The sequence below is a fragment of the Vanacampus margaritifer genome, chromosome 13 (genome assembly GCF_051991255.1).
Source record: "Vanacampus margaritifer isolate UIUO_Vmar chromosome 13, RoL_Vmar_1.0, whole genome shotgun sequence".
NCBI lineage: Eukaryota > Metazoa > Chordata > Actinopteri > Syngnathiformes > Syngnathidae > Vanacampus > Vanacampus margaritifer.
The window spans coordinates 6,486,574-6,512,517 of record NC_135444.1 but is presented as its reverse complement, the minus strand read 5'-3'; the positions used below and the strand labels follow the sequence as shown (position 1 = coordinate 6,512,517).

General features: G+C 37.6%; 2 protein-coding genes and 1 long non-coding RNA gene across 4 annotated transcripts in view; 2 read left to right on the top strand and 1 right to left on the bottom strand.

The window, feature by feature from the left end:
* Positions 1 to 18,673, top strand: part of ptprc (protein tyrosine phosphatase receptor type C) — a 22,732-nt gene extending 4,059 nt beyond the window's left edge. The window contains exons 4-32 of one of the 2 annotated variants that reach the window (XM_077584643.1): positions 204 to 218; positions 1,742 to 1,846; positions 2,368 to 2,385; positions 2,490 to 2,732; positions 2,820 to 3,056; positions 3,137 to 3,256; positions 4,643 to 4,768; positions 4,864 to 5,019; positions 5,358 to 5,522; positions 5,664 to 5,872; positions 5,968 to 6,028; positions 6,119 to 6,227; positions 6,342 to 6,379; positions 6,757 to 6,848; positions 6,919 to 7,009; positions 7,085 to 7,161; positions 7,261 to 7,297; positions 7,379 to 7,476; positions 8,743 to 8,868; positions 8,955 to 9,109; positions 11,955 to 12,090; positions 13,503 to 13,652; positions 13,782 to 13,872; positions 14,209 to 14,348; positions 16,241 to 16,375; positions 16,448 to 16,564; positions 16,646 to 16,806; positions 17,681 to 17,816; positions 17,926 to 18,673. In XM_077584643.1, the coding sequence (XP_077440769.1) occupies positions 204 to 218; positions 1,742 to 1,846; positions 2,368 to 2,385; positions 2,490 to 2,732; positions 2,820 to 3,056; positions 3,137 to 3,256; positions 4,643 to 4,768; positions 4,864 to 5,019; positions 5,358 to 5,522; positions 5,664 to 5,872; positions 5,968 to 6,028; positions 6,119 to 6,227; positions 6,342 to 6,379; positions 6,757 to 6,848; positions 6,919 to 7,009; positions 7,085 to 7,161; positions 7,261 to 7,297; positions 7,379 to 7,476; positions 8,743 to 8,868; positions 8,955 to 9,109; positions 11,955 to 12,090; positions 13,503 to 13,652; positions 13,782 to 13,872; positions 14,209 to 14,348; positions 16,241 to 16,375; positions 16,448 to 16,564; positions 16,646 to 16,806; positions 17,681 to 17,816; positions 17,926 to 18,201 (3,620 nt within the window). In that variant the 3' untranslated portion in view covers positions 18,202 to 18,673. The remainder of the gene's footprint in view (positions 1 to 203; positions 219 to 1,741; positions 1,847 to 2,367; positions 2,386 to 2,489; positions 2,733 to 2,819; positions 3,057 to 3,136; positions 3,257 to 4,642; positions 4,769 to 4,863; positions 5,020 to 5,357; positions 5,523 to 5,663; positions 5,873 to 5,967; positions 6,029 to 6,118; positions 6,228 to 6,341; positions 6,380 to 6,756; positions 6,849 to 6,918; positions 7,010 to 7,084; positions 7,162 to 7,260; positions 7,298 to 7,378; positions 7,477 to 8,742; positions 8,869 to 8,954; positions 9,110 to 11,954; positions 12,091 to 13,502; positions 13,653 to 13,781; positions 13,873 to 14,208; positions 14,349 to 16,240; positions 16,376 to 16,447; positions 16,565 to 16,645; positions 16,807 to 17,680; positions 17,817 to 17,925) is intronic. The other variant, XM_077584644.1, reaches the window with a different exon arrangement.
* Positions 18,636 to 25,944, bottom strand: abhd8b (abhydrolase domain containing 8b). Its single transcript, XM_077584645.1, has 5 exons — positions 25,643 to 25,944; positions 22,322 to 23,114; positions 20,158 to 20,328; positions 19,862 to 20,078; positions 18,636 to 19,732 (listed from the first exon to the last, which is right to left on the bottom strand). Exons 2-5 carry the CDS (start codon positions 23,110 to 23,112, stop codon positions 19,454 to 19,456), a joined length of 1,458 nt encoding a protein of 485 aa, XP_077440771.1. The 5' UTR covers positions 23,113 to 23,114; positions 25,643 to 25,944; the 3' UTR covers positions 18,636 to 19,453.
* Positions 21,595 to 24,229, top strand: LOC144062867 (uncharacterized). Its single transcript, XR_013296461.1, has 3 exons — positions 21,595 to 21,741; positions 22,396 to 23,132; positions 24,035 to 24,229. It is a non-coding gene; the product is annotated as an uncharacterized LOC144062867 (long non-coding RNA).

Genomic DNA, 25,944 nt, shown 5'->3' with positions numbered 1-25,944 from the left:
TTAGACACAATGACACATTCATTTAAATAAATATTTTTACATGTTCAAAATAAAACAGCTGACATTTTTTGTTTCAAATATAGCTATGTTGAAATTCATACATTACTATACAAGTGTAACTAATGTCTTGTATATGTAGTCACCTGTAAATAATTTGTCCTTTTTAGATAATAAGTCCTTTTCTTCTCTGTTTTTAATTGCAGGTCAAAGCAATGAAGGTGAGTGACAATTCATCATCGCACATAACACAATAGTTTAAATTGGCAAAGAGTTATTGGGTGATGTTTATTTTAGTAAATCGTCATTAATTTCTATGTATAATGGATCCTCAGATTTCCAACATGATCCATTCCAGGATGCAGTTTAATTTAGGTTTTATTTTGTGAAATATTGAGGACCAAAACTGCCAAAATTCTAAATAAATAAATGACTAAATAAATGAATGAATGACTAAAAGTGAAAATAAAAACAGATATAAAAAACATAATTTAAAAATTAAATTAAAAAAATACATATGAATGGAAATAAAAATAACTAAATATATATCCATAAACAAATAAATAAAAGTAAAAATAAACACAAAAATTTAAAAATGTTGAAAATAAATATCGAAATGAATACAAAAATAAATATATAAATAGAAATTAAATATCAATCAATAAATAAAAATGCAGTAATGGACGACTATCTTGCCTAATCACACCTAAACTTGTTGTCGAGCAACTCAAGTCGCAAATTTGTGGAAAGGCAGTTTGCAACGGTGGAGTCCAACCCAAGGCATGCTTAGGACCGCCTCCTCATTTGAATAACAATTTATCCTGGCAGAGTGTCTGCAGCATGAAATAAATAAATGTGAGAGCAGAGTATTTTTTATTTATTCATTGATATTTGATACTATTTATATATTTATTTTTGTATTTATTATCACAGTTATTTTTATATTTATTTATTTATTTTTAATCTCGTTTTTTATTTTTGTACTTATTTTTGCAATTTTTTTTATTTATTTAAGGATATATATGTTGTTTTGTTTTTATTTCCATTTCCATTTATTTTTGGGGATTTAATTTTTTAATTCTATTTTACATTCAATTTTAGTCATTTATTTATTTTTAATTTTGGCAGTCCTCCATAGTGAATTAATTTTACCATATAAATAATATTTTAAAAAATTGGTAGAAAATGGGCGATAGACAGATAGCAGTGTTTTTTGTTGTTTGATTTTGAGCACATTAATCTTTCATGTGAATTTAAAAAACTGCTAATTTTCAACAGCTCCATCCATCTTGTATATTGCCTTGCCTCATTAAGTTCAGGGCTGTGCTGCAGGCAGGTTACTCCTTTGACTAAGCAACCATTTCCATTCCGATTTACACCTATGGACATTTTACAGTCTTCACTTGATTTAAGAAGTGTGTTTTTACAATGTGGGCGGGGCCACACAAACTTGGGGAGATCATGCAATCGTTACACTGAAAGGAGTGAACCCAGATTCGAACCCAGAACTTTGACAGTGAGGCAAATGTGCTCCCCAAATGCTCTGATGTGCTGCCGATTACAGAAAAGAATGGATTTGAACTTGACCCAAGAACACTTTAAAGACATCATTACAAGACCCACATGAAATTAAAAACGTCCAACTCAACTACAGTATATCTCCTCAATTTGCTCAGCCAGTCCAGTCATGTCATGTCTTGTCCATTGAAACCTATATGACAACTTTGTGTTCTCTCTTCTCCAGTTAATACCACAAAGGAGGCTTCAAATGCAAACATTTCAAACAGCAGCACAACCGTCTCCCCCACATACATTCCCCGGGTCTCCAATGAAGTGACTTCTACAAATGGTGAGACTTTTATGCGATTGAATTATAATTAAGAATGAGGAAAATGCTGCAAGCACTAGTAATTTGAATAATTCAAGTATTCTGTGTTTTGAGCATCAATTCATGTACAGTGAATGGTGTATTTTAGTAAATTTGAGTCCTGGGGGGAACTTAATTTCTAATTTGGGTTTTTAGCAGAAGATGTTTGGAAATGGGATAAATAATTGGCAAAAAAATTATTTCACAATTGTTATTATTGTTGTTATTTTTGAAACTGTGCTCCCTTTTGTGGACTTCTGGTTCAACTACATAATTATGTCAGTTACAGGTGCAAAGTGTGTCAATTGCATGCTACAGCTGCCAGTAATTATTATTTTCTTTATATATTAAACTCTTATTTTTTTCCCCCAATAAATTGAAAATGATTCAGTTACAGCAGTGGCCTGCAGCCCAATCATTGGCACTTTTTTTTTTAAAATAAACGTTTACACTTCTAATATTTTCCTTATTTTTTCCAATCAACATGAATAATTGTCCACCAGCCTCTACATCCATTCAGTGTGAGTACCAAATTACTAATTAATTTAGATGTTGTTTTTATTCTTAATTATGCTAGCCATCTCATTCATACACATTTAACATTCTTGCATATGTTTTTACGCAGGCTCTTACACTGTTACACCCATCAAGTTTGGCTTCAGGTTCAACATCAATAGCTCCTCCACTGGCACTGGCACGTACACAATCATTTTGACTGAAGGTGGCGTGCCAGTGGGAAGACGCTATAATGAGACAACGGTCGACATCCTAAACCTCAAGCCATGCACTGGATATAAGCACCAAGTTAGTGAAGGCAACTTTACAACTTGCAAGGGTACCCAAGAAGTGAACTTTACAGAAGACATGAGTGAGTAAATCTGACTCATAATCTTTCACAGACAATCTTCAACTTAACTTCACACACTTCCTGTATTTTTGTCAATGTCAACTTCAGGACAAGATGACATCGCTTTTGGCAATTGCTCCACCGCTTGTCTTTCGCTCGCTACCAAATGGGATGTCAGCACGTCACTGTTACTACCAAATAATGATCAGTTGGAGCAATGTGACAATGAAGACGATAAATTGTGCATCAGACCGGCCTACAGTGACATTTGCTCTGATTTCACAATAACCTACACTTGTGCAAGACAAGCGTCTTCCTTCAACCTAACAAAGTTCATCAGTACAGGTATGTTTTACTGTGTTGTCTTTTTTAAAAATATGTTACAACATCTTTTATTCATGTATGGTTTTAATTTTCTTTTACAGATTTCCTTTCTGGATTTTTAAATGTAATACCGCAGCATGTTGCCTATAAACTTCCTGCAAACATCACGGCAAAATTACCTCCCAAATGCACCGATCTTTCCGTTGTTTACTCCTGTCTAGGTAAGTGGATGAACTACAAGGATAACCTAAAACATTGGCAGTGTATGCTTGTGGATATTCTCATTTATCCAAGTCTAAATTACTTACCACATAAGATATGAATTTCAGCTTGCTTAATGCTAACACAATACGCAAAACGCTGTAAATGGGCGAACAAAACAAGCCATCAATAATATTACTTCTTCTTTTTTTTTTACACAAACTGTGCAGCAACAAGTGTAGACAGACAATGTTGCAATACTGACAGGCAGACATACAGTTAATGTTATTGCAGCTTACTCAGTTACTTAGTGGTGAAACTCTTCTTTGTCTGTTATGGACATCTTTGTTATACTGCCCCCTGATGGCCAAGGGGTGCACACCTGAGGGAACACAATGGAAGCATAATAAATAAATAAATAAATAATGGCCAAACTGTTAAAATTCAGAAATTATGTATTCAATGTATTTATAATGTACACTACTGTAAACTAATATTTTAATTATCAAAACAAGGCAATACAAAAAAAAAATATTGGTGTTTTTGTGTGGAACTGGAACAGATTAATAGCATTTTCATTCATTCAAATTTCAAGTCAAGGCTTAACTGCTTTTTTTGTAATTACTGTTTCAGTAACTTTGTCATAGAAACTGTACAGTAGTTATTGTTATAACAGCTCAACTAGTCTGACAACTAAATCCTTCTTCATTATTTGTGCATAGTTTATCCAACATAAAAAAGAAACACACCTAATGTACTGGTTTTAACCAATTTATACTTTTTTTTGGCAAGTGTATTTCTCTGCTCGCATGTGTGTGGCAAACAGAAAAGATGCATTTAAGGTTTAGAACTGTCTATGGAAACGTAACTTCTGGGACATTAAACTAATAGAAATATGGTGGCATCTTTTAGTCATTGATACAGCAATGTCATAATAATCCATAAAATTTAGTTAAAATTAAAAAGATGTACTGTACTGTAAAAAATGAGTGTGATATTGATTTGTGTTGCGGTAATATTTCTGCCACTAGATGGCATAATTGCATTTGTAAGACATTGACAGCTCAGTGCATTTTTCTTTTCACATCAAGTGCTATCTAATCTGTAATATGAAGTAACTTGTGAAATTGTGCACATTTTTTAAAATTGTAAAATACAACTTGACCCCAGTCTCCACAAATATATGCATTATTATTAAATTTATAACTACAAAATTTTGAAGTGGCCGTGTCTGCTGCGTTGCGACTGGAATTCCCCCAGTACAGGCTTTCCAAGTAAGGGGCGGTCATTAATGGCGCGTAAAAAAAAGGAACTTTAAATTAACTCAAAATGAACACACTCATTTTGACCCCCCTAATGTTTAAATGTTTTCTGTGAGATGTTTGATGACTTGTGTGTCTCCTTAGACGGTGAAATACCCAAGAATGTGTCTGATTTGGAACCCTACACAAATTACCTCTGTACTGGTCAGATCCGGCAGTATAATGTGACCATAGCGACCTTGCCAAAAATTCCTGTCAGGATTGACTGCGGTATGTTGAAATGAGCCACTGGAGACAACTTTAAGATATTATATGCACATAATGTATCCTGATCAGTGTTTAAGATGGCTCCTGTTCATCTACAGATCTTGAAATCCACATATCCGCACCGGACAGCAGTACTAATACGTCTGTTGAACTGACGTGGACGGCAGCAAGTAAGAATTGTACAGACGTCATATCTGGACTCAATCAGCTGTCATATCAATGCGTGTGTGTGCCTCAAACACAAAATAAAGCTGGTAAGTAAGCACGATGCACTCTGGTGTTTAGGAGAGAACCTTGGAGATCACTTTGTGATGAATACAAACTCATGAATCATTCGCGAGTCATCGTGACTGTGTCATTGTTGCCTACCATAGCCCACTGAAGATAAATATCAACTGTGGTGACTAATAACGTCATATTACAAAGAGTAGGGAACACGATGTTTCTTTTTGTCTTACTAGTAAGACGCATCGACAACATGTCCTCCTACTGTATGACTTTATTTCTAAATTTAATTAGTGATGATGTTCACGTTGCTGTCCTCTTGAGATTAAATCTGATATTTCATTTGTATGTATTTATTTTTTGTCAGATATGGCGAGCAAAAGAAATGAAAGTAAACCAATTGAGACGCATTTTGGTTGTATTGTCAGTGGCTTGGATCCATATACAAATTATACGTGCAAAATCCAACCCATGTACAGGAATCAGAATGTTGGACAAGCAATTAATCGGAACTTCAAAACTGCCATTGGAGGTAATTATTAATTGCTTTTTGCTGTACAGCAATTATTCATTTTCACTGTCCGCCTTAACTTTTTTCAAAATGTCATAAATGATAAATAATAATACAGTATGAATGCCCCCTCTCTCCCCCCCCCTGCCCCCCTCTCTACAGTACCAGATGCCATTTCCGGTCTGCATCCAAACGTTGTAGACAACAATATCATTGAAGTGCGCTGTGAACATTCCAATCGGTTTAATGGACCTAAGAAGAAATTCAATGCAATACTTCATCAGGGTGATAGAGTTGTGCAAAGAATAAATAAAACCGAATGTACGTTCACTTTCCAAGGTTTGAGCTACTCTACGACCTACCGAGTGGAGGTGTGTACACCCAATTTTTTTTAAATGTGTTTTTTCCTCCCTCTAACTTTGGTTAGTGACATACCTGCTGTGAACATTATTTTTTGCTGTTACAGATATTTGCATCCAACCGGGACTTCAACAGCACAATCTGGGGAGAAAATGTAACAACGTATTGTAGGTGTTAAGTTAAAAATAATAATAATAATTTTGATATTTTGCATATCTCCCTATATCTGAAATGCTGTCCTGTCTTTTGTTTGGCAGACAATGACAAAGCCCTTACAGGGTTCCTTGTCTTCCTCATCATTTTCACATCCGTGGCACTGCTTGTGGTCATCTACAGGATCTACGTCGTGAAACGACAAAGATTCCGGTAAGCGCATTTGATGGCATTATTATATTCTCATCATGCCTTTGATTCTTTAATTTGCAATACACAACATTTACATGGACGGCTTTATGTTTGTGTCTTTGTGTTTGTTTACAGCGTCATGAGTGAAAACCTGCTACTAATCCCCAATGCAAGTGAGTCTACAGAATACAATATAAGTTTACATATAAATTAATTCAATGGACAATATATATTGTCTTATTTTGCCTAAACATCAAACATACTTCAAGTCTCTTGTAATCATTTCACAAAAGCCGATGGAGTAATATCATTTCAAAAGTGCATCTCAGTAAATTACAATATTAATAAAAAAAAGTGTATTTACTCCAGCAGTTACATTTAAGAAGTAAAACTTTTATTACAGCTTAAAAGGTAGATTCCTTAAACACCTACAATAGTACTTCTTTTACTAAATGAATGCAGACTCATTGTACACTAAATATCAATAAGAAAGTAGCGACTTCCCATTTTGAAGTGTTTCTCATTTGCACAACGGTTTGCTCCTGTGCAGCTTCTGTGGAGCCAATCGAAGCCAACATCTTGCTGGAAGCGTACAAGAGGAAACTCGCTGATGAAGGGCGCCTTTTTCTGGCTGAGTTTCAGGTTGTTTGCTTTCATCTTTTCAGGGTATCCTTTGCTGCATTTATGCTATATATTTTTTTTTAATTTTCAGAGCATTCCCAAAATTTTGACCCGTTACACTGTAAAAGAGGCCAAGAAAAACTGCAACGTCCCCAAGAACCGTTATGTGGACATCCTACCATGTATGTAGTTGGTTGCTCTGATGCAGAAAACAAACATACAACACTTTTTGATCAAACTTTTGCTCTCTTGAACAGACGATTACAACCGAGTCCATCTGAGCACAGGCAACGGCGAGGCAGGATGCGACTACATCAACGCCAGCTTCATTGATGTACACATTTTGTACACACACTAAAAACTATGTAGCACATTTTTGTAAAAAATAAAAAATAGTTTAAGCTCAACCTATTGAATGTTTGCTCCTGTGCAGGGCTACAAGGAATCCAAGAAGTACATTGCAGCTCAAGGTACTACAATGGTCTCTCTTTTGCATTTGCCTTATTTTATTGCATGTATTGTGTGTGCTTGTGAACATGTGTGTGTTCCAGGCCCCAAGGAGGAAACTGTGTGTGACTTCTGGAGGATGATCTGGGAGCAGCGGTCTTCTGTCATTGTCATGGTGACGCGCTGTGAAGAGGGAAATAAGGTAAGAATAGACTCCAACTTTAAAAGTCAAGCCTAATCCATTTATATTATTGTAAGGTGATTACACAAAATGTTATCGCAAATTTGATTTCTCTCGATCATCAAAACATAATGATGAAAGAAAAACTATTAATGTGCAGAACGCTGCTTTTACAAGTTCCCTACATTGTGAAAGGACCCTGAATGCACCATGTAGCTTATAGCTAGCCCGGAGCAAATCGGTGTGATTCTGCCGTCCCTAAGCGTCCTTTAAGCTGTTTAAAGACAATCCAGTTGGAGTTAGCTGTAAAACCAAACACACAATAAGGAGAATTATATACAGTGTGCATTTAAATACAAAACATGCTTCGTTTTTAACACATCGCGAGCCTAGCGCTAATGCTAATGCATGAAACAGGAAAGAACCACGGTGGAAAGTTAGCATCAACTTCGGGAGTAATAGTCCTTCAAATGACGAATATTCACACACAAATGCTGTGGGTACACATACCCACAGGTAAGATAGCACTACTCAAAGGCACACATTCTTCTCAATTTGTAAAAAAAACATTTATTTTTTTAAACTAGTTATTTTAATAGAATTCAACTTTCTTCTGTTATCATTGTAAGCGTGTACACCATAGAAACACGACACCACACTGCCCCCTAAGAGGCAGGAACACCCAGTATTTGTTTTGCAATTACTGTTTTAGTATACAGCATTTTCATTTTACTTTTTGATTCTTTCTTTTTTTAAGTTAAAAAATTCACATAAGTTTCTTTTCCTCAAAAAAAAAAAAAAAAAGGGGGGGGTACATTTCCACATAGCACAAAATACAATCTCTGAGGTTCCAGGTTAGCCAACTAGTCCCCAGACTTGTGAAAATAACATAAGATAAAATGATAAAGACGGTTATGTAATGTTTAAGTTTGAAAATGGAGAATGAAAATGCAAGTCTTGAATTTCATATATTCATAAGGTTATGTTATACTTGACAAAAGAATAGTGTTCAAGTGTTTAACGTAAAGGGATGAATAGGCATAAAGCTATGATCATAGTTTTGAGTACCGTAGTTGAGTTTTAGTAGTTGAAAAAAGTATTATATTTTAAAAGCAATGAATAATTGTTTTATCAATCGTGATTTAAATCTCTATCGAAATAATCGTGATTATTATTTTTCCCATAATCGTCCAGCCCTAAAAGTGATAGCAAGTCCCCACTGAAGGCCCGCCACTGATAGCAAGTGATTATGAAACTGTGTTTCCAAGTTTTCACGTTGTGTTGCAGAACAAGTGTGTGCAGTACTGGCCTTCTTTAGACCGAGAGACGGAGATGTTTGAAGAGTTTGTTGTCAAACTCACTTCGGAGGATCACTACCCTGATTATGTCATCCGCCATATTAACCTGACTAATGTAAGTCTGCTGTGAAAATTGGAGTGGATCGTTGCTGCAGTGAGTCGCCAACGTGTTGTGTCCTGTGTGTCGTTTCGTGCGTCCAGAGAAGAGAAAATTCTGAGCGAGAGGTGACCCATATCCAGTTTGTCAGCTGGCCCGACCACGGCGTCCCCGAGGAGCCGCACCTCCTCCTGAAGCTCAGACGCCGCGTTAACTCCTTTAAAAATGTTTTCAGCGGGCCCATCGTCGTCCACTGCAGGTGAGTGAAATTCTATGGAGATCTTTAATCAGGTTGACATAGTTCAGCTTTATTAATAATGCAACTAAATGCAACAATGTTTTATCCACATTTTACATTAATGTCTCCTTACAAATCTTCTATTAATGCACAAATGATCCATTAGCCCTTTATTAGGGTTGTTTGATACCACTTTTATTTTCAGACTCATACCGGTACGAGTACTCAACTCTTGAGTAGGCTCTGATACCGATTGCAAACATCAATATCATTAGTGCTTGTGATACATAAAATTTCACTTAAAAAAACAATGGGAGATCATTTTAAAGAAATACCTATATATCCCAATATAGAATTTTTCCTCAAAATTGCATAATATTAATGGCAATTTTCTCGTCACGATTTCTGATCACTTGAAATAAGGTTGAGTATTGGCCCAATCATTTTAGGTACAATAACTAACAAATGCGTATCCCAGTGCCTCACTCAAACATGTAAAAATAAATAAAATAAAATAAAAAAGTTAATGATTCAAATGCACAATTATATATTAGAATTAAAATGTTACTGGTATTGCATTTATTGTATTATAAATGTATTGATAATAATTATAAATAGGGATGTCTGATACACTCTTTTAGATCAATACCAGTAAGAGTACTCAACTCTACCGATACCACTCGTCCTTTTGATACATTTAAAAAATAAAAGACAAATAATAAAATAAAATGAAAAACTATTACATCCAAATATAATCCCCCTCCCCCTTAAAATTGCATGAAATTGATAGCAATAATTTTCTATTCTTCTAATTTCTACTTCCTGATTCTGGTATCGGCCATCATCATGAGTACCGATACCTTGATGTAAGGCCAAGTATCAGCCCAATACCAATACCTCACCCATCCCAATTACAAATAAAAATCTTGCCATGTATGCCAATATTTTTCAGTATTTCAATAAGTGGCCTATTAAGGCTTGAGCACATTATTGTACAGGAGCACTGATTAGTTCTTTCAAACGTGCCATTTATTTATTAGATAATAATAACAGCCACTAAGAATGGTGTTAAAGGCTCTTATGCCAGCAAAATGAATGACAATAATGCTCACTGAAATAGAGTCCAATACACAATTGAGAGAGACGAAGCCTTTGTCTGCATAAAGCAACGCTTACATTTTACTTGACCTTTATCAGTATAGTCGTCTGCTTTTAAGCGTGTGCTGACTAACTCAACAGCCTTTTTTTTCTGCAGTGGTTTCCTTGTTTTCACACCTAGTTCTAGTTCCTTGCTCTTTGAAGCTAATGCTGCACGCATGTGCTGTTTATAACGTTCATGCGCTCACACATTTGTTAAGACTGGCGTCCCAGTCACGCCACATCTGTGTGCTGCAGTTTTTCAGATATTAATGTTTATCATCAGCTGAAAAGTGTGAATTGAAGAAAATTCTCCCATTTCCTAAGCTAGATTCCTAAGCCCTTACAAATTCTTCTTGTGGGTTATTATCAAATGATCAATAGTGAATTATCTCAATGCTTTTACTGTAATTGTTAAGCCTATTTAGAAATTGTTGATAAAATTAATCAACAGTTAATGTAGTTTACCGGTTTGGCCGCTTTAATATGAAAAGTTTTTCTCTAAGTGCTTCCTCCACGGCTGACACTTTGCAGTGCTACTGCAGCTGGCAAGAACGTTTAATTCTTGCTGCTGTTGTAATTCGGGTCGCCCTATTATTTTTGTAGGAATTATTATTATTATTATACACAGCAACCGCTGTGATGGTGGTGTGTTGAAAAGCAAGCAGTAAAATACGATTATATTGTTTTACATGTTTTTTTCCCTCCTAATGTTAATTAGGTCAGTATTGGCTTGATAGTATAAATGTGTGAATTATGTAATTGATTTTTAATTAATGTTATAGTTCATACTGCACTGAGCAGAGCTTTTATATGTTGTTTGATTTTGTTTGTTTTGTTGGTTTAAGTTTGATTCTGATGGGTAAAATCACACAAATGGTACATATCACATAAAAGCCATCGGAAAAGCAAACATATGAGCACTAAATTGATTAAATGCTCATTGAGATTTACAAAAGTATTGTATGACCTCAAATATAATAACGGACTTTCAGAATTGTGTGCAACTTTTCCTGAAAATGATGTTCCAATTCCAAATGACACAAATCCGACTTGAATTTTTTTAGAGCTGTCAAACGATTAAATGTTTTAATCAGATTAACTACATCTTAGAATTCTGATTAATCATGATTAATCGCCAACATTCTTTTCCCGTCAAATTTGAAGAGCACCGGTTATGTGTTAATTCTTTTTTACATTAAATGTCATGAGGACGTCTTCAACATTTTTTGATCCACTACACGCGCTCATCCTCCTCTTTTTCTAATCAGTTAATTACTTGCATAATTTAAAATGGAAAAAAAATGACCCCGATATTTTGACATGAACAAATATTCTAATTGTGATACGCAAACATTCATTAAATGCTTTACTTTAATGCATGAAATTATTTTTATTGCTCAAACACAACCTGTTCTACCTTAAACGTAGCCATCCGCTGTCACGCTAAAGGCTAAACTATGGTCAAAATTAATAGTGCGATTAATCTGAGTTAATTCATGATTAATGCGATATCTTTTGTGATTAATTAATCAATTAACGCTTTAACTTTAACAGCACAATTGTTTTTTTAAATATAATTTTAAACATTTTAAGTACAGGTGGGTGAAACATTTCTTATTTTCATTATTTAATCAAGTCAAGTTTCTGTCGCAGCCACTTCTTCCGAGTTGAACTCATCTTAAGTGATTTTGCTTGACAAATATTCAAACATTTTCTCCTTGTGTAGCGCTGGAGTGGGCAGGACGGGCACCTACATCGGCATTGACGCCATGATGGAGTGCCTGGAGGCCGAGGGCAAAGTGGACATCTATGGATACGTTTTCAAACTCCGCAAACACAGATGTCTCATGGTTCAAGTGGAGGTAAACTACACACAACACAAACATAGATTTGACTCCAATCCCACACTTATAGATAAATATTTCATATACAGAAATATGTAATATACAGAGAACAAGCACTGAGAAAAATACAGTCGATATTTTAAAAAAGGCTGCTACTTGCTAACCTGTAATTAATCATTTGTGCCAGGTTTTCTGGGAGTCGGGCTGTCTTGCCCTGTAAAACCAATTAAACACTAACCCCTTACAGAAAAAAACTTCTAACCTAATTTGAATGTTAACAGCTACTAGCTAGTATGCTAACATCTACAAAGTAGGATACTAACAACCACCGTGGATCTTGTCCCCGAATAGACAGTTGGTATAGTGCTACTTATATATATATATTTTTTTTAAGTTAGCTTTTTTTTTTAATGGTTGTAGATAAGCATATAAGAATCAATAAACTGAGTACCAGTACTACCACTGATCTTAATATATGACTAGATAGCCGATAGGCCAAAACTTTTGAAGCCGCAAGGCCGCCATATTACTCCTCCCAAGAAACATTTCTCGGCATGCAATCCTAAACATTTACAGTATCAAAATTGGAGAACATTTGACACACTACTTAGTAGAAACAGCATGATTTATGATGTTTTAAATTTGTTAAACATAAACAAGAGGATTTCAGACATTTTACAACTTGCCTTAAATACATGTATAAATTATATGCTTAATGATGTTTACAGGAGGAAACTTGTATATTTTTATTAAAGAATTATAACTGTAATTCAACAAAAGATGCCTCTGCCAAATCTAATATTGGGGTCTAAGGAACTGAGTGATAAAAGAAAAAGGGGGTATTCAAAGCATCACATACCATCCACTTGTTGTTGTTATTATTATTATTATTTTTTACTTGTTAAAAAAATAGTGACCACCCTGCCACAAACCCCGCACCCTGCCCCCAGCCCTATACTAACTGCCTAGGAGCTTTGTATGTCTAATCTGTACGTATATATTGTATAGTTTATACAGTAGTCTGCTCCCGAGATGGGAGGAGCAAGATGGCCGCCCTGTCGCTTCAACGGCTTGCGAAATATTCAGATCAGTGGGTACTACCAATGAAGTAATGACACCGGATAAAATGCTAACATGATAACCATTGGAATGCTAACAATGCTAACAACGCAAAAAGTGCCATGCCAGGACAGGACCTACGTAATATCGTGACAAAACATGAGCAGGACCCGAAAAAAAACGGGACTGTCCCGGCCAACACCCTAGTTCTGTTTCAAATGAGAATGAATACATTGCTAACATGCTAACAATTGAGTACAGAAACCTATTTAAATACATAAAAAGTTTTTTCATTCTATCCTTTCAAAAAGTTTGATATCAAAGCTCACTTTGTTTGTTCAAGCAAATGTGGCGTTGGTGTCTTTTCACAGGCCCAGTACATCTTGATTCACCAGGCTCTGTTGGAACACAACCAGTTTGGAGAAACAGAAATCTCACTGTCAGCGCTCCATAATGCGCTGAGCATGCTGAAAGAGAGCAACTCTGACAACGAGCCAACTTTTCTGGAGGATGAGTTTGACGTATGGATTTTAGTTCATCTCAATCCCGACGTTAACATTTAAATCCATTAGCTATTATTAAACATTATACAACTAATCCATGCCACATTTCCCCAAACAAATGTGCAATTGTATTGTTCTGTCATTCAGAGACTTCCCACCTACAACAAATGGAAGACATTCAACACTGGGATCACAGAAGAAAACAAAAAGAAGAATCGCTCTTCAGCTGTCATCCCGTGTAAATATGACTTTACACATATTATGGACAAAGACATTGGGGCACCTTTACCAGATGTTGGAGTGTGTTTGTCAGAGGGTCGCTGATGTTGTACCCAAGAGAGTCTGCTGACTCACAATCTCTTTTCTACTACAGCTCTTACCCACACAGTTCCTCAAATTTGGAATATTCTTCAGAATCACTTTTTCTGCTAAACAACCTGGCACCTATTTACATACATTTCATTCACACATTCAAATTAGTGTCTCAATGCCTTTGTCCGTCTAGTTGACATGTGAATTGTCAGAAAAGGTCTCAAATCATGTCTTGTCAACTTGTTGAACTTGCCACCTTCAGATGATTACAACCGAGTGTTGCTGAGGCTGGATGAAGGGGGGAGTCAGGAGAGCAGCCGTGATGAAGATCATGAGGAAGAGTCATTTGATAGTGAAGAGGATGAGGAGACCACTAAATACATCAATGCCTCCAACATTCATGTGCGTATTTTTATTTATTGTTTTTTTGTTGCTTTTAAAAGTTGCATTACAATTTCTGGTGTATTAAGTGTGATTTGTGAATGAATTAAAATTTATTTTCTGTTGTATATTGTAAACCATAAGGCAAACTGGTTCAAACTCAGACATCTTCACATGACCAACTTCTGGGAGGATTTCTAATCCTGAAGTACAAACCCAATTCCCAAAAAGTTGGGACACAATACAAATTGTGAAGAAAAACTGAATGCAATTATGTAGAAATGCCAAATTTTAATATTTTGTTCAAAATATAACATAGATGAAAAGTTTAAACTGAGAAAATGTATCATTTTAAGGAAAAAATATGTTTATTGTAAATTTCATGGTGCCAACAAATGGCAAAGGACATGTAGCAATAAGAGGCTGGAAAAGTCAATTGCACAAAAAACAGCTGCAAGACCAGTTACCACTAATGAGGTCTATTGGCAACTTGATTGGAGTATAAAAAGAGCTTCTCGGAGTGGCAGTGTCTCTCAGAAGCGAAGATGGGTAGAGAATCACCAATTCCTCTAACGTTGCGCAGAAAGATAGTGGAGAAATATCAGAAAGGTGTTTACCAGCGAATAATTGCAAAAAGGTTGAAGTAATCGTCATCTACAGTGCATAACATCATCCAAAGATTCAGAGAATCTGGAACAATCTCTGTGTGTAAGGGTCAAGGCCGAAAAATCATACTGGATGCCCATGATCTTCGGGCCCTTAAACGGCACTGCACCGCAAACAGGAATGCTTACTGTAAGGGAAATCACAGAAAGGGCTCAGCAATACTTCCAGAAAACATTGTGGGTCAACATAATCCACCGTGCCAGCCGCCGTTGCCAGAAGAAACTCGACAGTACAAAGAAGAAGCCATTTCTAAAGCAGACTAAGAAGAAATGGAGTATGGCAAAGAGGAAACCTGTTTTGTGGTCAGACGAATCACGATATACTGTATCATACTGGCTAAAGAGGACAAGGACAAACCCAAGTTGTTATCAGCACTCAGTTTATAAGCCTGCGTCTGTGATGGTATAGGGTTGCATGAGTGTGTGTGGCATGGGCAGCTTCCACATCTGGAAAGGCATCGTCAATGCACAAAGGTATATTCAGATTGGAGAACAACATATGCTCCCATCCAGGCATCATCACTTTCAGAGAAGATCTTGCATTTCTCAACACGATAATGCCAGACCACATGCTGCACCAATTACAACATCATGGCTGCGTAAGAAAAGGATCCGGATATTGAAATGGCCAGCCTGCAGTCCACTTCTTTCACTTATAGAGCACAGTTGGCGCGTCATAAAAGGGAAGGTGCAACAAAGAAAGCCTAAGACAATTGAACAGTTAGAGAGACGCGTGTTAGACAAGAACGAGACAACATTCCTATTTCTAAACTTGAGAAATGTGTCTCCTCGATCCCCAGACGTTTGCAGACTGTTGTAAGAAGAAGGGGGGATGCCTCACAGTGATGAAAATGGCCTTGTCCCAACTTTTTGGAGATTTGTTGACACCATGGAATTTAAAATCAACATAGTTTTCCCTTAAGATGATACTTTTGACCTGTTCTCTATGAATAAAATATTAAAATGTGGCACTTCAGTTTTGATTCACAAATTGTATAGTGTCCCAACTTTTTGGGAATTGTGTTTGTAGTTTTTTGTTTTTTTTTGCTACTACAGCCATTTACATTTATGTGAAACTCAACAATGACTAATATTATATACTGTTGATTTTTTTAATTTGTCAGCCAGTTGTGTACAAAATATTTGGGACTAAATGCAACTACATTTTCTGAACTGGACCTACAGTACATAACTTTCAAATTGAAGACCCCTGATAGCCACCAATTTTGTGTTTTCTTCTGTACTCAGGGCTACTGGGGTCAACGCAGCTTTATCACAGCACAAACTCCTCTATCCAACACCGTTGCTGACTTTTGGTTGATGGTTTACCAAAAGAAAGCGTCCACCATTGTCATGTTGTCGGAGGCTGGTGCTGATGAAAAGGTATTCAAATGCAAATTATACTAAAACATGTATTTTGCCTTATTAAATGAGTTTATGCTTTCTTGTGCATAGGAGTCGGCATACTGGGATGAGGAGAAAAGGACTTTTGGGGATATTGAAGTGGAGGTGAAATCAACAGACGCTTCTCCAAATACTATCAAACGTCACATCCTGATTCGTCACGTCAAGGTACCGCAACCTTCATTCCCTCGGTTGTTTACGTCCGCTATCACTCAATATTTCCTTTTTTCCTAATTCTTTGATCAACAGAGGAAAGAGAGTCGTGTAGTGAAACACGTCCAGTTCCTCAAGTGGGACAATAGAGAGCTGCCAGGGAAGGCTCAAGATCTGACTGACATGATTAAAGAGGTCAAGCTTAATTGTAACTGGGGCAAGACCCAAAGAGGCCCACCAGTTGTGGTCCACTGCAGGTAATCAACCACACTGGACTGATCACCTGACAATTACAGGACCGGCAAATAGAAGACGGTTTCTTTGACATGAACGCATTACAGAAAAACACAAATATGCAGTAGCTATCAAGGCTGCTGACCAGTGATTCTTGGTTAATCCAAATACAGATCACAGTGCAGTATGCATTAGGGGAAGTCAACCCCCCCCCCCCCCCCCCCCAAAAAAAAGAAATTCTTGACAATAATATGTTTTGTGCAGCCCCACTAGTCTAAATACGATATTCTGGTTAATATTGTTAGTGCGATATGATTTAAGCAGCAAAATCCAGCAGTTTTTATCAATATCAGAAGGCGGCTATTTTTCCACTTGCTGTTAAGCGAAAATGACATCACAATTGCTTAGGTCTCAGGTAATGGACTGGATTTTGCTGCATAACTCATATTTCCACAAATGTAATGTTGATCAGAATGTCATATTTAGACTAGTGAGGTCACATATAACATATTATTGTCAAGAAATGTTTAAGGTTGACTTCCCCTTTAAAAAGAAAGTCACAAAGATTGTGTGGCTGCAGGAGGTCACCAAATTTATTTTTTATTTTTGTTTTTTTATAATTATTGGACATTATAAATGTTGCGTTTTTCCATTCCAACATTAATTTAAAAAAATGCCTTTAATATAGGCTTTATTTAAAAATAATTTATGTTTAGTGAAGTTTAGAAAGACAGTCTTAATTTTTTTTATTAATAACAAGTAGACATTATGGTAAGTCGGAAAGCTGTCTTTAATCTTAATAAAGAAGATTTAAAAAAAAAAAAGAAAAAAGAAAAAACTTCTACTGTGTATATTGCTGAAGTTTTGCGTGTGTGTCCACATGTTGCTTTTCCTCAGTGATGGCTCGTCCCGTTGCGGTGTTTTCTGTGCTCTGTGGAGTCTGCTCGACAGCGCTGAGACTGAAAAGGTTGTCGACGTTTTCCCCGTGGTCCGAACCTTGCGCAAGGAGCGACAAGGAATGATTGCAAGTCTGGTAAGAACTATGAGTGGATTTGCTGATAAGTGATTGGTCAACTTGAACGTGATCCCAAAATGAATTGTGGGAAGCAGCCTAGGTTATACTCTGTATGTGCCTTTGACAGGAACAGTACCAATTCTTGTATGATACACTGGATGGACTCTATCCTGTCCAGAATGGAGAAGTGAAAGCAGTCCAGGCCTTAGAAGCGGATTCTGTCCAGTTGGTCAATGAAACCACAACAACAGGCCAGCAAACTGAAGAGGAGACTGCAGACGTCTTCTGCACTACCGAGATGAGCCAGCCAGGGGCAGCAGAGAGTCATCCTGTGCTGGCCCAGGGCGGGCAGGAGGATCAAAAGGAAACGGAAAAATTATCCAGCATCCTCACAGACACTTGAGGACGCTGTCACTTGCGAGGGCTGAGGAGTTGCAGGGTCAGTTTATTGGAGATCTGTTCAGCTTATGTGAGCAAGCAATGTGGACAACACATCATGTTTTTAAGGATTACACATCTTTTATTTTTGGAATGCTTTTAAACTTGGGCAAGATGACAAACATGTCAACATTACTGCACGTGCACGTCTTATAATGGGTTATAAATGTCCAGATTTCAGTAAATCATTGCTTCATTTGGAAATGTACTTCAAAGGTTACAGTACTTTTTTTTTTTTTTTAGGAAAAATGGATTTAAGTGTCTCTGCTATAATATGATGCCTATGAAAAGTGTTTGGTGTGTACAGTCCTTGTGTGTCATAGAGGATACTCTAATTCACTGAAGCTAGCCAGCAGATGATAAACTTCAAGCTAAACAGTTAAATTAATGGTTTGTAAGCCATAATATTGTAATAAAAATATATATATTAAGATGAAGTTTTTGAAATGCATCAATATTGTCTATAATTTAAAAAAATATATATATATATATATATATATATAAATTAGGAAGTAGATTGTGAAGCCATTGTGATTGCCAAATTTTAAAACCCAGATAAGGATAATATTAAAATTAATCACAAAAAACAAGTGCAGTGTAAAAAAAAAAAAAAAATCTCATCATATAAAAAAAAACACTTAATCAGAGCTGCATCTATATTTTTTTATATATGCACAAAAATCTTTCAATAAGTATGTAATGTGGTACAAAAAATACTGCATATAAATGCATCTACTGTAGACTACACACCACTCAGCAACATGTCACGGTGCTGTGTATGGTCGTATGACTACATTCCATTTGTAAACGGTTGCATTACCTTATTTATTTATTTATTGCCTCGTTGCAATCAGCATGGCAAGTCCCATCTTTTCCATCCACAGAAGTTTTTTACCAACTTCCACTTCACTCGATGGAAACGCCACTAGAAATGTGCCCAAATGTCATCTGGTTCACATAGTGAAAATGTTCCAGTTGTATTTTTCAAATCTCGCCCCCAAAAAATGAGCGTGAATCACTTCAAGGCACAACATCTCACCTAGCGTCTTCACTTGTCACATGACTGTAGCTCCATTTTTCTCCTCATACTTCATTTGAGTCAACACGTCGTTGACAGTGCCCCGCCTTCAGCCGAGCCCTTTCCATGGACGTATTTGGCTCAACGTAGAGCACACGGGATATTCTTCAAGTTAATCACCATCACGTTAAATCATTGCTTATTTTTTGTCCCCTCTGTCAAACTTCACTTCGGCTGCGCGGTTTAATGAGCCCTGCAAGGCAGTTGCCGGTCGGACCTTGGCAGAGTCTGGCGCAGTTTTGCTGTTGTCAATTGGGGCCTTGGCAGTTTCTGGACGGGCTTTAGACTTTGGCGGCGGAGGGGTTGCGGGCTCCCAGAGGAAGAACTCATGAAGGAGCGTGTTTACGGCCTCTGGGCATTCCATCATGACCATGTGACTGCCCTCCTCCAGGACCTTCAGGAAGCCGATGAGGAGGATCTGACAGATGTCAATCAATAATTAGTGCTCTCAAACAATTCCATTTTTTAAACTAGTAACAGTTTTTCATAATTAATCGCGGGAACTAGTCAGATTCAAACAAAGTTGCATCCCGTTTGTCCCGTTTACCTCTGCCATTCGCTGGTCCTCATCGACCGGGACGAACTTGTCGTGGATTCCGTGAACGAGTAGGATGGGCACCGTCAGCTCCGAGTGGTAGACTTCATCCCCCTCGGGCCAATACTGCCCGCTCATCATGGCACGCAGCACAAAAGACGAAACGTTGAAGGCGTTGTTCTCTTTCAGCAGCCGCTTCTCTTTCGCACCCTGATGAGCAAACCCGGCCCTGTGGGGGCACCGATGACAATACACGGACATTTAGGATTTTCATGACCCCAATTTGTCTCGTCTCTTAATTTGTTTACTTGAGAAAACTCCATCTGAGCAGTGGAGAGAGGCAGTCGAGCACACATGAAGGCAGGTTGAAGACGGAGAACAGGCTGGGCTCCAGCGCGGTGGGGCCGCCTCCGTTGATCATCACCATCTTGTGGATCTCGTCCGGATACTCGTGGGCCAGGAATGTACAGAATGACACGCTGGTGCAAAGAAGAATATCAAAATAAGGGTGCTTAGGTTGTTGTTGTTTTTATCCACTTGAGTAATAAGAAATAGTTGATGATCACACAGTAAGTATAAATGATGAATTGTTGTTTTTACTGCAACTTTAGTCAGCATTACTTTAACGTAAAGGAAACCTATCTGGAGCTGCAGAACATTTGAAGATTGTGATGAAGGAAACAGTGTTAGTGTTAGGGCCCAAGAGCTAATTAGAACTGCACAGCACAAAAATAGGACAGCAGCATCTAATATTTCTTCTACCTTTCCTCTCCTCTCTGTTTTTTTGTGTGTATTTTTTCATACTTTGTTTTTTATACATTTTTAGACTTTTATGCCTTTCTGTCAAATTTCTGAAATTTTTGGCAATTTTAGCAACAAATGGTAATTTTCTGCCTCTCTTCTTCCTTTCGGATAATTTATGGCTATTTTTATTTTTTTTACATTTTTTCCTGCCGTTTTTGCTACCAATTTTATGACAATTTTAGCAATTTTGTGGATATTTTCTGGTAATTTGGGAGATTTCTTCTTTTGTTTTTGGACACTTTTTGACTTTTTTAAAGTAGATTTTTTTTTTACGTTTTTGGCAATTCCAAATACATTTTACGGTAATTTTCTACCTTTTGTTTTTGGACATTTTTCTTTTCTGTCTTTTATTTATTAATTTCTCTGCAAATGTCATGGCCATTGATGGCAATTTTCTGCTTTTACTCTTCCTTTTTGGACATTTTTAAGGTACTTTTTCATTTACCTTTCATCTGTCTTTTTCTGACAACTTAAAAAAACATGTAATTATTAATTATTCCATCTAAATCATTAATTCATTTAAAGAATATTTTATCTGAAAAATAAAAATAAATATGTAAAAAAATAAATACTAATTCCTACTTTTTTAAGAGATCAACAGGGAGCCACAGGAGAGGGACTAAAGAGCCTCATGTGGCTCCAGAGCCGCATGTTGCAGACCCCTGACCTAGGGTGATCAGACAACTCACACCTTTTAGTCTTGGGTCCCGCCTCCTAGCAGATCTGGCCAACCTCATTGTTTTGTCCCAATATTACGCAGGTCATGACACGATAAACCCATTAAAAGGGAATTTAACTGTTATAAAGTTATTCCTATTTACTTCTGTATTCATGTTTGTATTCTCATTCGCAGCAGCATGCCAGCATCTAATCGGTAGCAGGACGGTAGTATGGTTAGGGTTTCGCATCTAAGAATCATGGGAAATGTAGTCCTATTAACCACTGGAGTGGCCAGTCGCCAATCAGAGAATGCAAGTGGAGCTTTATAGCGGTATATTTCCATTGTTACAATGCGGCACCGGTATGAGGTAAACAGCAAAGCCAGCTTCCGATAGCTGTCGAGACCGAGCAAAAAAGGTTCGATAATGGTGAGCACATTGTGTTGTTCAGCGCTGTTGAACAGCCAACCAAGATAGCATTTAGCATTAGCGAATGATGATGAGGATGTTGGCTGTCTTTTGTTTTAATATTTGAATCCATCTGAGTAAATGTTTCCATTTTTGAGAATAATCCCATTTCGTTGGTCAAAATGGTCAAATTTTTATTTATTTTTTATTATTATTTTTTTGTTGTTGTTGTTGGTAATATTAAGAGTTAGATTGTGTTTTTGTGTTGTGTTGTTCATCATTAGGGCTCATTGTTCAGTACAGTGCCTAATGTGTCTAGTCCGTTAGTTGCTATAAGGTAGCGAAAACAGTTTCCACAAAACTTTGAAGGTGTGAGACATGAACGAAGAAAGAGCCCATTGGTATGGTGCCAGGGCGCAAAGCCAAATACTTTTTGGGGGGGGGGGGGGGGGGGCTATCGTTGGCATTTTTCTTAGTTCTTCTGAACCCTACTGGCGTGTTGAGTGTCTACACCGATGTTAGCATTTACTTCTTTTTTTTTTATTGAATTCTATTCTCATTTTACTAATCAGTGTAATGATATGATATCACTGTTCATTACCCATAAGAATGTCCAATGAGAATATTCCTCTTGCGCGCATATCTCTTGAAGATCAGTCGCATGTCTTCTGCCAGGGCATAGAAAGTGTACGCAGCGGGTATTGGAGGTGCTGAGCTGGACCCGTGGCCTGCCAAGTCAGGGGCAATCACCTCATAGCCCAGTCGAGAAAAAAAATCCAACTGATTCCTCCAGATATCTAGAGAGCCTCCCACACCATGGATGAAGAACAGAGCAACATCCGGATGGGTTCCTTTACACGCTGATATTTTCCTCTCGCAGTCAATCACCACAGTGCGTTTAAGCTTCCCCCTGCGTCTGTTTTGTGATGTTTCTGCCTTCAGATTGGCGGGTGGGTCCCCTCCTGCTCCCATCTCAGATGTTACAACTTTTCCTGCCGTGACCGAGTCCGACCTGGTACCAGCGACTCCGGCGGGCGGTGAAGAGTTACCGCAGTCTGTCAGTTCAACCTCTACAGTGCTGTTTGGTTCCGTGTCGCCATTTTGGCAGGTTTTCAGCTCCGTAGCCGCCCTGTCACCCAGGTTCTCGATGAACAGCTGTCCATTGCAGAAGACTGAGATCCTCCTCTTGCAGCTGACGCACCCACCTTGTCCCGTGGGTTGCTCCACCACCAACCGCTCAGGGATTATATGTCGAACACGAAGCAGCCGGCCTGGTTTTACCTCGATAAACTCGTAGCCGTTGGTAGGTTCGGACGTCTCAACAGGAACCACGACATTGGTTGACTTTGACGGAAGGCAGCAGAGAAGACCTTCCATAAAGCTTGCCAGCATGACTGCATTCAAACACACAGGTAAAAACACAGATAAGTAAGACAGAGAAGATATAGTGAACCCATCAGTAATATGACCAAACGGCAATTCACTTGAACGTTCACAAACTTTATTATTTAAGATAAAGTGCATCCTAGTGAAAGTATTCTGAAGCCTGACACTCCAGTTTTCTATTTATCTTATTTCTAATTCACCCAATAAACTCAATGTGGGGAAGTCACCCCCCACCCCCCAAAAAATAAATTAAATAAAAATAATATTGACAATAATAGGTTATATGTGACCTCACTAGTCTAAACATGACATTCTGATGAAAAATACATTTGTGGAATATGAGTTATGCAGCAAAATCCAGCCGTTTTATCCATCCATCTCAGGGGGCGACCATTTTGTCACTTGCTGTCGACTGAAGATGACATCACAGTTGCTCAGCTTCAGAAAACAGGTGAGCTGTGATTGGCTGTTGTCTGAGCAACTGTGATGTCATCTTCAGTCGACAGCAAGTGGCAAAATGGCCGCCCCCTGAGATTGATAAAAACGGCTGGATTTTGCTGCATAACTCATATTCCACAAATGTGATATTAATCAGAATGTCATGCTTAAACTAGTGAGGTCACATATAACATATTACTGTCAAGAAATGTTTAAGTTTGACATCCACTTTTAGATAATTATTCAGAAGTTATGATTTATTAAATACTTCCCATGTTGTACAACGTTGGTGCAACTCAAAAACTATGAGTTAACACGATAAAAGGGTACATTTGTGTAACTGAATACTACATAAAAAAGTGTGTGCTGTCTTCACCTATCAAGTCAAACGCCAAACCATATTTTGTTACGCAGTTTTCCCTATTATTTTGACCATGACTAAAAATAATGACGTTATACTTTGCATCCGAAACCATCTTCCCTCTCTTAGCGCCTGGTTGCCATGGGTGACCCCGCCAGGGGCATAAAGCTCCAGACAACTTAGCTCCGAGGATCATTGGGACACACATCCCTCCACCATGATAAGGTGACAATTCATGGAGGGACATTCTCGAGGTCCCGGTTTCAAATGCATTTTCTCTCTCTTTCTCTCTGCTTATGGGGTTTGTCCATGAACTCCAGCATTCTTCCACATTCCAACAACATGAATGTTAGGTAACAGAAAGCTCTAAAATGTCCCTAGTGCCGCTGGCCCAAATTCAGCCGGGATCGGCTCCAACTCACCTCCGATCTTATTGAGAGTAAACTGTATCAAAAATTGATTGATTAATATTTTAGTCCTAGGAGGTATGCAAGTATAGCCTACACTATTAAAAAATTATATGTATTAGTGTGGACTTAGCCTGACATAATGGAATCACAATTTTCATTATTACAATCCTGAACTCAAGCGTGTTCCCCCAAAAAGATATGTGACATTATTACTCTTTTCTGATACTATATGTTTACAGCAACACACTCCAAACTTTATTTGAACCAATTTTATAAATGCTCTTAACTTCAACAGGTCAGCAGCAGACAAATAAATGTTTAAATGTTGCCAATAGGTTACTAGTAACCAGTGTTGCTGCTGTACTTCTGCATCCACATTCATATAGCATTATGAACAGTAGCGTCATGTAGTATCTGCACCAGCTTCATGGCTTCTCTCTTGTTCAATTCTGATAACACTAAGACACAGCGACGGCGACAACAACAACAGTGTCAGGTGATTACCAGTCATGGCAACAACAGTGCACCATGCGGGGTCTGCAAGGCTGTGCTCATGGCATTATCTTGCCTTCCTGTTACTTTCCTCTCTGGCGAAAGGGGATTACAGTTTGTATCTAAATCCACACAACGCAATCTGTGGCCTCTCTTGTTGTAAACTGTCACACTCGGTCATCCTCAATATGAATTCAGTCACTAATTGAGGCTGGATGACCACTACAAAGAAATCATCTAAACACTTGTATACTGGTAGAGAATACAAATACAGTAAGTGACAATTTGAATTTAGACATCAAGATGTCCTTTAGGGTCGTGGATGACTAGATCTGAACCCAGTTGACTTTGGGCAAAATGTGGGAGAAAGCAGGAATATCCATAGAAAAGCTACACAGGCACAGGAAGGCCAGAGACAAAAGTTGAACCCAGAATCTCACAACTTTGAGGCAGATATGATCAAAACATTCAATATAATATGCTTTATTGATAAAAACAAACAAACAATCAGTATAGGTAGAGTCTCAACGTTTCCGCTGCACTCTCAAATTGCTATACAAATGATTAAAACTGAAAATTTAAGTGTCGGTAATAAATAAAATAATCATGGTCAATGCTTTTAATGCATCCATCTATCAACTCGTGACAAGGATTCATACCCCAATGTCGGGTTTATTTACATTTAGATTATGCAACACAAAAACAAATTTCTGATGCCGTCAAAGCTCGACACGACCTGTCCCGTTAGCATTAGAAGTTGCGGTTTACTTTTGAACCATCCTAGAAGTAGTCGAGTTTTAGCTTGAAAACAAAAAACAGATGAAAGATTTCATACCTTTAATATTTCCGAACTCTGAGGTGAAATATGATTGATGTGATTAAAATAACGTGGTTTTCTCATGAAGCATCGTGGAAATCGGAGAGCTATGTAATCTGTGAAAGTCAATCCAATAATCTAATTTAACTCGAGTGCAGTCCTCGACGTCCACCGTCCGACGAGCGGCATGTCGGCAAGCGGTTGTGCTCTGCTCTCGTTCATTCACTTCTATGCGAGCCAGTGCCCCAGTCTACATTTGGAAAAATGTTGGAAGAATAATCAAGGCGCTTGGAGCCTAAAGTATACCTTTAATTTGTACT